The sequence below is a fragment of the Mobula birostris genome, chromosome 6, assembly GCF_030028105.1.
Source record: "Mobula birostris isolate sMobBir1 chromosome 6, sMobBir1.hap1, whole genome shotgun sequence".
Classification (NCBI taxonomy): domain Eukaryota; kingdom Metazoa; phylum Chordata; class Chondrichthyes; order Myliobatiformes; family Myliobatidae; genus Mobula; species Mobula birostris.
The window spans coordinates 42776090-42788575 of NC_092375.1; the positions used below are offsets into that span (position 1 = coordinate 42776090).

Sequence of the window (12486 nt, forward strand, 5' to 3'; positions counted from 1 at the left end):
TATATTGTATAATAGTTATTTTATATTAATTATGTATGTAGGTCTCTTTTTGAGCAGTTAATTGAATCAGAATCAGTTTTAATATTGCCGACATATGTTGTGAGATTTGTTATCTGGTGGCAGCAGTGCTTTGCAATGCAAAAGAAATTATAAATACAATACAAAATGCAGAAAAGTCAATGTGAGAAAATGACTTATTCTCCAACTAAAATAATCCCATTGTAACAATATAATTCTCCTGTTTCCTACACCAATTAATTTTTCCTTATGACCTTTTGTGTACAATGTTGTTCATTTAATGTCAACTATGTTACATTAATGGTGATTTGATGTTATACATGAATATCTCCCTCGGAACTTGTTTAAGGATGTCTAATTGTATCTACCTATCAATCCTTACAGCTGAAGAAAGAGGGTTCACATCCCGTCCACCCTCACTGGACACAAACCCTGGATGTGAAAAGAGTGTGCGTTAGTCTTATTGCCGGCCAGTTCTTCACAGTTCCATTAAAAGTACGGATGCTTCCAAACACATCATACATAATTGTAAAGGAAGTGCAAGGGAGTAAAATTGGAGATGTACTGCAGACTGAACTTAAGTGAGTGTTTGTGAACTACCTATAACTTAATTACAGTTTGAATTATTGAAATTATATAGAGAGGCCACCTGTTGTTTGCCAGGCATGAGGGGTTTTCAGAAACAGACAAAATCATAGTTAATGCAGATAGAGCAAATTAAAAGAAAAGACCATATATGCTTTTAACTAGTAGACTTTCAGGAGGCAGTTTCCCAATATATTCCCAGTAGAGAATAATAATATATTTACATAACACTCTTTATTTAAAGCTTTCTGTATTTCAAACCATGTGTGAGAACAAACTACCTAGAATTATTAGGACTTTGTGTCTTCAATGAAAATTTGATTTTTTGAAATTTCTTTTGGGCGTTTTAAATGGTTTGTCAATTTGACTTTAATTTTCTATATTTAGTTCAATCAGAGGCAGATTTTTTTCTTTATAATTCTGAAAGAATTTTTAAGGCTAATTAAACCGAGCAGCATGAGGCACAGATCTGGGGCCACACCTCATAGTCCTAGTATAAACTTCTCATTACTGACACGAATTAGACTGAAAACTAACTTCAGGCAACGGCAACACTGGCAGAACTGAAGCCTAATGAATTGAGGATATTATGTGATATTTCACAGGTGCAACCTGTTCTGCTGATTATATGTTTCCCAAAAGAAAAACAGTATCTACAAAGATAAAATTATAGAATATTTTAAGTTCTGAAAAATTCAATTTCAGGAACACCTGGAGGAATTCAATAGAACATTGAGATCTCCCTTCTGCTTAACAATTATTCCCAAAATGTATTGAATCCTCTGTATATAATGAATAAATAAACTTCTAGACCTTTTGGGGATTTTTATTATCTCTAGTCCATGAACCTAAGAGATGTTTTTGTTAAGTTGAGACATAAAAGTGTTGTGAAAACCATCTCTGCACACTCTTGCATTTTAGATTTTATGGCTTTGTAGTAATTGATTTTTTTTGAAATCCCGAGGGATCTATATAAATGAATTAAGAACAGATCAGGTTATTGCTTCCATCTGGCAGCACATCCAAGTAAGCAAGGAGTGTTTAGCAATGTGTATTTGGTGATGTAGAGCTTTGCCTGAGTATCAACATCTCAAATAGAAACAGAAAATTTTGAGAGTACTTAGCAGATCAGCTACCATCTTAGAGGGAAATATGAACTTTGTTAGGGGAGTTTTACGTTGCAGGTGAGAAGAATAGAAGGGAAAGGCTGTGATGACCAGGTGAAGTCCAAGTGTGTTGCCACTACCAGATCTCTATGGACCACTTTTAGCATCGCAGTGCTGTGGTCCGTACTTGTATATCTTCCATTATTAACTACATCTACTCTCCTTCTCACATCACATACCCATGCAAATGCAAGAGATGCCACACTTTCCCTTTGGTCTTCTCCCTCTCTGTTGTCCAGGTGAAGCAATGATTCGCTTCTATTTCCATCCATTTAGTTCATTGCATATGATGCTGATGATGTGGTCTTCCCCACAGGGGAGTAAACCAAACTGAGACCTTGCTTTGTGATTTTTATGCATGACCTGGATGAAGAAGTAGAAGGCTGGGTTAGTAAGTTTGCTGATGACACAAAGATTGGGGGTGTTGTGGATAGTCTGGAGGGTTGTCAGAGTTTACAGTGGGACATCGCTAGGATGCAGAACTGGGCTGAGAAGTGGCAGATGGACTTCAACCCAGATAAGCGTGAAGTGGTTCATTTTCTCAGGTCAAGTTTGAAGACAGAATATAATATTAATGGTAAGACTCTTGGCAGTGTGGAGCATCTGATAGATCTTGGTGTCTGTGTCAGTAGGACACTCATAGCTGCTGCGCAGGTTGACAGTGTGGTTAAGAAGGCATATGGTGTGTAGGCATTTATCAACCGTGGGATTGAGTTGAAGAGTCATGAGGTAATGTTACAGCTAGATAAGACCTTGGTGAGACCTCACTGGGTCACCTCACCACAGGAAGGATGTGGGTACTATGGAGAGAGTGCAGAGGAGATTTATAAGGGTGTTGCCTGGATTGAAGGGCATGACTTATGAGGATAGGTTGAGTGATCTTGGCCTTTTCTCCTTGGAGTGACGGAGGATGAGAGATGACCTGATAGAGGTGTATAAGATGATGAGAGGCATTGATCATGTGGATAGCCAGAAACTTTCTCCCAGGGCTGAATCGACTAACACGAGGGGGCATATTTTTAAGGTGCTTGGAAATAGGTACTGAGGGGATGTCTGGGGTAAGTTTTTCACACAGAGAGTGGTGGGTGCGTGGAATGCACTGCCAGTGGCGGTGGTGGAAGCAGATACAATAGGATCTTTTAAGAACCTCTTAGATGGGTACATGGAACTTAGAAAAATAGAGGGCTATGCACCAGGGAAATTCTAGGCAGTTTCTAGAGTAGGTCACATGGTCAGCACAACACTGTGGGCCAAAGGGCCTAAAAAAGTATAGATAGCATGCAGTCAGACTGTCAGGAAGGGCAGGCATGTGATAAGATATAATTGCAGCCAGCAGGTGAGTATCAGTGCATTAGGGATGCAGAATCAAAAAGGGTAGCAAATACAGTACTCAAGGTGTTGCAACTCAATGCACAGAGTATAAGAAATATGGTGGATGATCTTGTTGCACTATTACAGATGGTCAGGTATGATGTTGTGGCCATCACTGAATCGTGGCTGAAAGATGGTTGTAGTTGGGAGCTGAACATCCAAGATTACATGTTGTATCGGAGGGATAGGAAGGTAGGCAGAGGGGGTGGCGTGGCTCTGCTGGTAAAGAATGGCATCAAATTGGTAGAAAGATGTGACATAGGACTGGACGATATGGAGTCCTTGTGGGTTGAGTTACGAAACTGCTAGGGTAAAAGGACTCTAATGGCAGTTATATATAGGCCTCCCTACAGTAGCTGGGATGTGGACCACTGATTACAATGGGAAATAGAAAAGGCATGCCAAGAAGGTGTACCAGGGGATCAGCTATACTGGTTTGGGTGTTATGCAATGATCTGGAGACGATTAGGGAGCTGAAGGTAAAAGAACACTTGGAAGGCAGTGATCACAATATGATTGGGATCAACTTGAAATGTGATAGGGAGAAAGTAAGGTCTGATGTAGCCGTATTTCAGTGGCGTAAAGGAAATTACAGTGGTATGAGAGAGAAGTTGGCCAAAGTAAATTGGAAGGAGATGGTGGCAGGGATTACAGCAGAGAAGCAAAGATGTGAGTTTCTGGGAAAAATGAGGAAGGTGCAGGATAGATGTATTTCAAAAACAAAGAAATTCTCAAATGGCAAAATAGTACAACCTGTTGGCTGACAAGGGAAATCAAAGCTAATGTAAAAGTGAAAGAGAAGGCATACAACAAAGCAAAAATTAGCAGGAAGATGGAGGATTGGGAAGTTTTTAAGAACCTACAGAGAGCAACTAAAAGAATCATTAGAAGGGAAAAGATGAAATGTGAATGCAGGCTAGCAAACAACATCAAAGTGGATAGTAGTAAAAGCTTTTTCAAGTACGTAAAAATAAAAGAGAGATGAGAGTAGATATATGACCACTAGAAAATGAGGCCAAAAAAGTAATAACATGGGACAAGGAGATGGCAGATGAACTAAATGACTATTTCACATCAGTCTTCACTGTGGAAGACTCTAGCCGTGTGCCAGATGTTGAAGGGTGTGAGGGAAGAGAAGTGAGTGCAGTTGCTATTACAAGGAAAAGGTGCTCAAAAACCTGAAAGACCTAGAGGTACACGAGTCACCCAAACCAGATGAATTGCATCCTAGGGTTCCGAAAGTGGTGGCAGTAGAGATTGTGGACGCATTAGTAATGATCTTTCAGAAATCATTGGACTCTGGAATGATGCCAGTTAGTCTGACCTCAGTGGTTGGGAAGATGCTGGAGCCAAATGTTAAAGGTGAGTTTACGGGGTACTTGGTGACACAGGACAAGATAGGACAAAGTCAGCATGGTTTCCTTAAGGAAAAATCTTGCCTGATGGTCCTGTTGGAACTCCTTGAGGAGATTACACATAGGATAGATAAAGGGGATGCAGTGGGTCTTGTATATTTGGACTTTCAGAAAGCCCTTGACAAGGTGCCACACATGAGGCTGCTTACCAGGTTAAGAGCCCATGGTATTACAGGTAAGTTACTGGCATAGTTAGAGCTTTGACTGATTGGTAGGAAGCACGGAGTGGGAATAAAAGGATCCTGTTCTAGTTTGCTGCCGGTGACTAGTGTGGTATTCCACAGGTGTCAGTTTTGGGACCGCTTCTTTTTTATGTGTATCAGTGATTTAGATGATGGAATAGATGGCTTTATTGCCAGGTTTGCAGATGATGCGGAAATTGATGGAGGGGAAAGTAGTGTTGAGGAAACAGAAAGACTTAGACAGATTAGGAGAATGGGCAAGAAAGTGAGAAATGAAATACAATGTTGGAAAATGCATGACCATGCACTTTGGTAGTAGAAATAAATGTGCAGAATATTTTCTGAATGGGGAGAAAATCCAAAAATCTGAGATGCAGCAGGACTTGGGAGTCCTTGTGCAGAGTACCCTAAAGGTTAACTTGCAGGTTGAGTCAATGGTAAGGAAGGTAAATGCAATGTTAGCATTCTTTGTAAGAGGTCTAGAATATAGGAGAAGGGATGTGATGCTGAGTCTTTATAAAGCACTGGTGAGGCTTCATCTTGAGTATTGTGAACAGTTTTGTGCTCCTTATCTAAGAAAAGATGTGCTGGCATTGGAGAGGATTCAGAGGAGGTTCACAAAGATGATTCCAGGAATGAGAAGGTTATCATATGAAGAACTTGATGGCTCTGGGTCTGTATTCACTAGAATTTAGAATGATGGGGGTGGGGCGGGGGAGATCTCACTGAAACCTTTTGAATGTTGAAGGACCCGGAAAGAGTGTTTCCCATAGTGGGGGGGGGGTGTTCCTAGAACAAGAGGGCACAGCCTCAGGATAGAGGGGCACTGTTTCAAAACAGAAATGCAGAGAAATTTCATTAGCCAGAGATGGTAGTGAATTTATGGAATTTGTTTCCACAGATGGCTGTGGAGGCCAAGTTGTTGGGTGTATTTAAGGCAGAGATTGATAGGTTCTTGATTGGACACAGCATCAATGGCTATGGGGAAAAGGCCAGGGAATGGGACTGAAGAGGGGAAAAAAGGATCAGCAATGTTCAAATGGCGGAGCAGACTCGATGGGCCAAATGGCCTAATTCTGTTCCTATGTCTTATGGTCTTACATTTCCCACTTTGGTGGAATCAACTCCAATACACCCTAAAGTTTATGCTTTTATAAAACTGAATCTTGCTGAAATAAAAACTTACCTCCAAAAAAGGCTGGGTGTAAAAATTAAGAGTACTCCTTTAAAATGAATTCAGATCATTGTTATCATAGAGTGAAATTACAGTGTTGATTCTATAACCCCAGTGTGAACCTCCTAGCCAGACGTGGCTTCCCCTGTGGATCTTAAAAGCATTATTTCAGTTACTAACAATATTGGAGTTATCCACTGACCAATAGGACGCCTCTGGCCATGATCTTATTCATAAAGGAGTGCCTAGGTTTAGGGCTATAAAAATAATTAGTTTTATTTGTCACCTATTCATTAAAACAGAGCAGAGATGTGGTTTCTGAGGAGGATGCAAAGAATATCATGGACGAAATGAATATCTAACGAGGATGTCATGAACAGAGCAAACACAAAAAGAGAAATAATGTATGAGATCGTGAAAAGGCAACGTAACTTCATTGGACATGTGATTAGGAAAGAGGAGTTAGAATGCATGGTAATTATGGGAAAGATTGAAGGGAAGAAAGTAAGAGGAAGACAAAGGCAAATGATGATGGGGACAGCAGCCAGAGAACTGGAAGTGAATATCAATGAATTGATCCAGTTGACCCGAAACAGGAGTGTGTGGGCCATGGCAGACAAAGCTCAAACTAGGCATGGCACCTGACGACGATGATGATGATTCATTAAAACATGGAAAGATAGAGTGAAGTGTGTTGTTGGCATCAAATCAAATCAGCGATGATTGTGGCGAGCTTCTAGGGCCAACATAGCATGCCCACATCTTGTTATCGCTGAACGGATGTCCTTTTCTTTTTGTTGGACTGTGAGTGGAAAGCAGAGCACCCAGAGAAAACCCATGTGTTCATGGGGAGAACGTACAAGTTCCTTGCAGACAGTGAAAGGAACTGAATACTGATTGATCACTGATACTGTAAAGGGATGTGCTAATCGCTACATTGCTTGTTAAAAAAATGCCATGGCTAGGGAGTGGATGCTTTCTCTGTGAAACCTCATGGGAAGGAGAACATTCTCGCTCCCTAGGACTTTAGGAACTGAAAATCTGAGTTCTCCATGTCAGTTTCTATATCTCTAGCCAGCCGATGTAGTGTAGTGGCATCAACACCAGGCTACAAAGGCAAGCGGTACTGGGTTCGAATCCAGCTGCTCCTATCTTTGCTAGGTTAAGCGTCAAGCTGGCAACTCAGCCTCGTGGAAAACAGACAAAAAATGCTATTGAAATGGCAAGGTAGCCACCCGATGCACCACGAGGTGGAGAGGAATAACAAACCATAGTTCTGCTATATGATTTCAATGCAGACTTCTGTCTGTTGTAAAATTAATAGTATGGTATAATGCCAATCATATCACTTAAGATTAGGTAGCCACTCAGTGGCATTCAAACAAGTTTGTCCTGAGCCTGCGCTGTAAGCTGTAAAAATCACTACTGCCAACAACGTAGTGATTTGGGGCTGGGTTGAGTGAGTCCAGTATTTTAACAATCCTTCTGAGATTTTACTTAATAACAAAAATTTGGATAAAATGGAAGAGAATTTATCTGGAAATTCCTTGGAATTGCTACCATTCTGGTGATGTTTCTTCCCAAAAAGTGTAAAATGCTAGTGAAGGCACAAGAATTCCCAACGGCAACATTTAGAGTAATTATCCAATCACAAACACGAGGAAGTCTGCAGATGCAGGAAATCCAAGCAGCACACACAAAATAAAAAAGGAACTCAGCAGGCCAGGCAGCATCTATGGAAAAGAGTACAGTCGACATGTCAGGCCGAAACCCTTCGGCAGAGTAATTTTCTTTTTCCACATCTGACAAAAAAAAAGATACTTTGAGATTGTTCTCTCAACAGAATTGATCCAATCTAGCCCTATATACAGACAAGAACAATTTTGTATTTCGATCAGGAATGTTCCATTACACTAGTAACATTAAACAGTGGAGGGAGTAATGAGAGTATGCTATCAATTAACCGATTCAATTGGATTCCTGCAAAGTAAGAACAGCAAGAGGCTGATTCCCAAATAATTTCACTTGATCTCAATAGTCTTTGTATTCATTCATGAGATGTGAGTGCCAGTGACATCTACTGCCCACTTCTGTTATCTTTAACACTGACAGGCCACTCTGGGGCTTGGAGCATGAATCAGGTCAGCTTTTATTACAACCTGGTGGTTTTTTCAGTTGCTGTTACTGACACCAGATTTTTTCCATGTTAATCATTTGAATTTGAATCTATCCAGCTGCCTGGAAAGGGTTTGGATGCAGTTCTAGTGCCAACTTTGTCATGATCTGAAGCTGTCGGTCTGAAATCAGTAACACGTTTTGCCAAGGGAAAGGCTGCTACTTCTGCTAGTTGAAAAATGTTACCTGAAATTCAGAGCTACAATCATTATGTAATTCCCAAACCTAAGATTTATGGCTGTATACCTCCGGGCGCTTGGAACTGGCTACTAATTTTGGAGAATATCAAATCTGTTTTTGGGAGTATTGTGTGGTTTAATGTGAATGTGATGTTCCAGGAACATCTTGTCACGTTATGCAACATGCATTAGAATCTGTGATCTTTCTGAATCCCTGCAGTTATTGTAGTTATTTTAAAAACTTACTTATATAAACTTATTAAGGGCATGTGATTCACTGCAAGTTTCATTACTGGAATCCAGTATTGGACAATTTTCACAGCACACACACATACACAGGAAATTAAATCAAAATTTGTTCTCCACATTCCATACATTTTCGACTCCCTGAGCAACACCCGAAGCTCCCCTGTACTAAAAGTTAACAATCTAAAGCAAAACTGGGCTTTATTTAAATGCTGCCATAGAAATAACTTGCTAAAAATCAGTAAAGTGGCAGAAATACAGAAATGTGATGATAAGCAGATTAAAAATAGTCATTCTAATATAACAGTTGCCTCCTATTCCTGATGCAATTGTTAGCAATGATAGTCCCTTCCCACCAACTGCCCCCTCTCCCACCCCACGCCACCCCCTACAGTTGCACTCAATCCACTGTGTTCCTGCAGTGATTTGGTTTTTTTTTGCTCCAGATTCCAGCATCTGCATTCTCTTTTGTCTCTAATTGTTCCATAACTGATTCAAGAATATTTTCCCTTCACTGATTGTTCTGGCAGTTATTGTATAGGCTGCAAACTGATTTTTGGAGCTTTCTTACCTGATAAAAATTGTACTGGGGCAGCCTGGAAAGATTATCTGGTTGGCTACCAGCACATCTAACTGGCAATGCAGACCGATTTGACTAAGGCTCTGGGATAGACTGTTGGAGTGTATGACCGAAGCAGGAAGCCACTGTAAATTAGAAGTACATGTGTCTTGATTCTAATTGGTTTTGCACAATGTTTGTGTGGTTCTAATTTTATTTTCTCTAATTTAGACCATCACTAAGCAACTGCCAACTCTTAAAATGTGTATAAATGAGACATTGTGAGTAATTTGTAGTACCACTACAGTCTGGGTTTCTCTGTCCCATTTACACCACACTAATTACATCATCACTTTTAGAGGCCTGCACACTGTTAGCATCTAATGAAAAAGTCAACAGTACCAGCCAATGGGGAGGTAATGATCTCCTCTATCTCTTAGGTATACACTGGTGCCATCATGCAGAATTCCCTTATTAATTTTAGTATTTCTTCACCGATAAATTGTTCATAACTTTCTAAGCTCCTGTTGGCCACCTGTGGAATGAATTAGAATAGGAAGAACTGAATCCATTCACTTTGAACAATGAGACTTCAAGGGAGAAAGTCTAGATTGGTTGTGACCAACTGCTGGTGAATTACAGATCCTAGTAATTAACAACTTTGAGGTCGACAAGCTACCGTAGAGGATGAGTGTTCCCCGTGCAGGAAATAGTGTCAACTATTACTGGGCAAATGGTGTTGAGCAGTGGGCCACAATTCAGTTGGACTGGGCTGCAAATATTGTTACAAATTCTATGGAAAATTGAAGAATGGGTTCAAGAAAAAAAAATCACAACTTTATGGTCTTGTTGGGCATCCAATCTTATTGAATAAAGGGGGAGAGGGTCTGAAGAAGACTGTGTCCATTGACCAGCGGAAGCTAATGAAGAAGGAACAGATAGATGGAAACACAAGAGAGACTGAAGATACTGGAAATCCAGAGCAACACACAAAATACTGGAGGGGCTTGGTGCCTATGGAGGGAAATGAATAGTTGGCATTTTGAGTTGAGACCTCAAATCTGGAAACAAGATTTTCAAATTAAGTGGCTCTGGCACTGTCACCTACTGAAGGCACATCCAACCAGAAGGTGACTGGAAAGAGAGAGGAGAAAGATTTAATAAGAACATGAGAGGCAACTTTCTCCACACAGGGTGGTGTGTATATGGAATGAGCTGCCAGAGGAAGTTGTTGAGGTGGGTGCAATAACATTTAAAAGGCATTTGGAAAAGTACACATTTAGAGGGATATGGACCAAATTTGGGAAAATGGGACTAGCTTAGATGGCAGCTTGATTGACTTGGATGAGTAAGGTTGAAAGGCCTGTTTGCATGCTACCTAACTCTATCATGACTCCAGTACTCTACTGTAGATCTGATGAGACTTAACTGCTCTGCCTGTGTCAGCGAAGATCAAAGTGAACCAAAGTGGGAAGTTTGACATGCCACATTGTCAGAGTTTCTAGCCCACTGCCGTAATTCAGTCTTTATTGAAGCTTCCAACAAGAAGCCTTCATCCTCTCTGCTTTGAGCGGAGAGCAGCAGACAGCAAGAAACACAAAGGCCAGAAACTCCCATTTTAGCTGGACGAACTTCAAGTTAGAATCTCTATCTGTTGATAAACTATGTATGACTTACATTTTTCTCTATCGCAATTTGCTTTTCCTGATATACTTCATCTGTCATCCTGAACCGACTAAGTCCTGGCTCTATGACAATATTGCAAACACTGTCAATTTACAGAAAGAAATTCAAAGCTATGGGCAATTTTGTGAACACGACTAATGGTTTCCTGAAATTGTGTATCAGAAACATGGATCATTATGTGATCTCCATCCAGTCTACTCCAGAAAGGACCTTCCGCTTTATTGTATCCCCCCGATTCATAATTATATAAACATTGAACTAATTTCCTACCCAGTCACGATACATAATCACAGACACAGGAAATTCTGTAGATGCTGGAAATCCAAAGCAACGCACATGCAAAATGCTGGAGGAACTTAGCAGGTCAGGCAGCATCTATGGAAATGAATATTCAGTCGACATTTCAGGCCAAGACCTTTCTTCAGGACTGAGGAGGAAGAAGCGAAGATGCCAGAATAAAAAGTTGGGAGGGGAAGGAGGCTAGCTGGAAGGTGATAGGTGAAGCCAAGTGGGTGGGAAAAGTCAATGGCTGGAGAAGAAGGAATTTGATAGGAGAGGAGAGTGGACAATGGGAGAAAGGGTACGGGAAGGAAACCCAGGAGGAAGTAATAGACAGTAAAAGGTCCGAGTGGGGAATTGAGGAAGGTGGGTGAAATTTATTTACCAGAAGGAGAAATCGATATTCATGCCACACTGAGGGTGGCCTCATCTTGGCACAAGAAGAGGCCATGGACCAACACGTTGGAATGGGAATGCGAATGGAAATTAAAAGGCTTGGCCATAAGGAAGTCCTGCTTTTGGCAAATGGTGTGGAGGTGCTCGACGAAGTGGTCCCCAAATTTACAACGGGTCTCACCAATGTCGAGAACTCTGCATCAGAAGCACGGGACACAATAGGCAACCCCAACAAATTTGCAGGTGAAATGTTGCCTCATGTGAAATGACTGTTTGATACACAATGATAGGGTAGTAGAAGGAAGTCCAAATGTTCAAGATTAACTCTTGTGAAAAATCCTAGAAATTCTTTCTCTGTAAAACTGGACAGATTTCATAGCATTGTGAAGTCCAGTACCAATTGCAGTTATATATGATGAAATAAATTACAAGACATGATACTAAGTCATACACAGTATAATGTACCACCTGATGCGTTTGAGCAAATCCAAATACCTGTAGGCATGAAACGTTGATAAAATTTCTTCACTAGGTACGCAAAAACTTTGTACTGAGAGAAAGAATTTCTAGGTCACAGACCTTTAAGTGAACCAGATTGCATTACTGGAGTGGAATGCCAAGCTAGAGAAATATTCAGTCCTTTGAACATTTTGATTTCCTTTTCAGGAGTTCATATATTCCTCTACCCCAAGTGAAGTTTTCAGTAGAGGCATATGTGTGTGGATTAAATCTGTCAGTTCTGAATTGCACTCTAAGGTTAATTACCCCTGACTAATACCTGTAGCCTAATGACAACATTACTGAATATAACATTTCTAGGCTCATTACAGAAGGTCACACCAACAATACAAATGGGAGAGAAAAGAAAGAAGAAATGGTGAAATAAATGAATGTGAAAAGGAAATGTTAATTTTCACCGACCTGTCATAATTCTGAAGTGGTTCCTGGATATTTCCACGTCTAAAATGGGCTAATTCTTTTGGCGGTATGCATACAGTACATTATCTAAGTATAAGTGATTTTTTTGAAATTGCTTCCACTGCTGTTAAAATAGA

At 40.5% G+C, this 12486-nt stretch overlaps 1 protein-coding gene across 3 annotated transcripts in view; it reads left to right on the forward strand.

Moving 5' to 3' along the window:
- Nucleotides 1-12486, forward strand: part of hao2 (hydroxyacid oxidase 2 (long chain)) — a 91093-nt gene that overhangs the window by 23546 nt on the left and 55061 nt on the right. For 2 of the 3 annotated variants that reach the window (XM_072262248.1, XM_072262249.1), the window contains one exon: nucleotides 403-599. The exons of the other annotated variant lie outside the window; for it this stretch is intronic. In XM_072262248.1, coding sequence (XP_072118349.1) covers nucleotides 520-599 — 80 coding nt within the window. In that variant the 5' untranslated portion in view covers nucleotides 403-519. Of the gene's footprint in view, nucleotides 1-402; nucleotides 600-12486 lie in introns of those variants that run through there. 3 annotated transcript variants of the gene reach the window in all.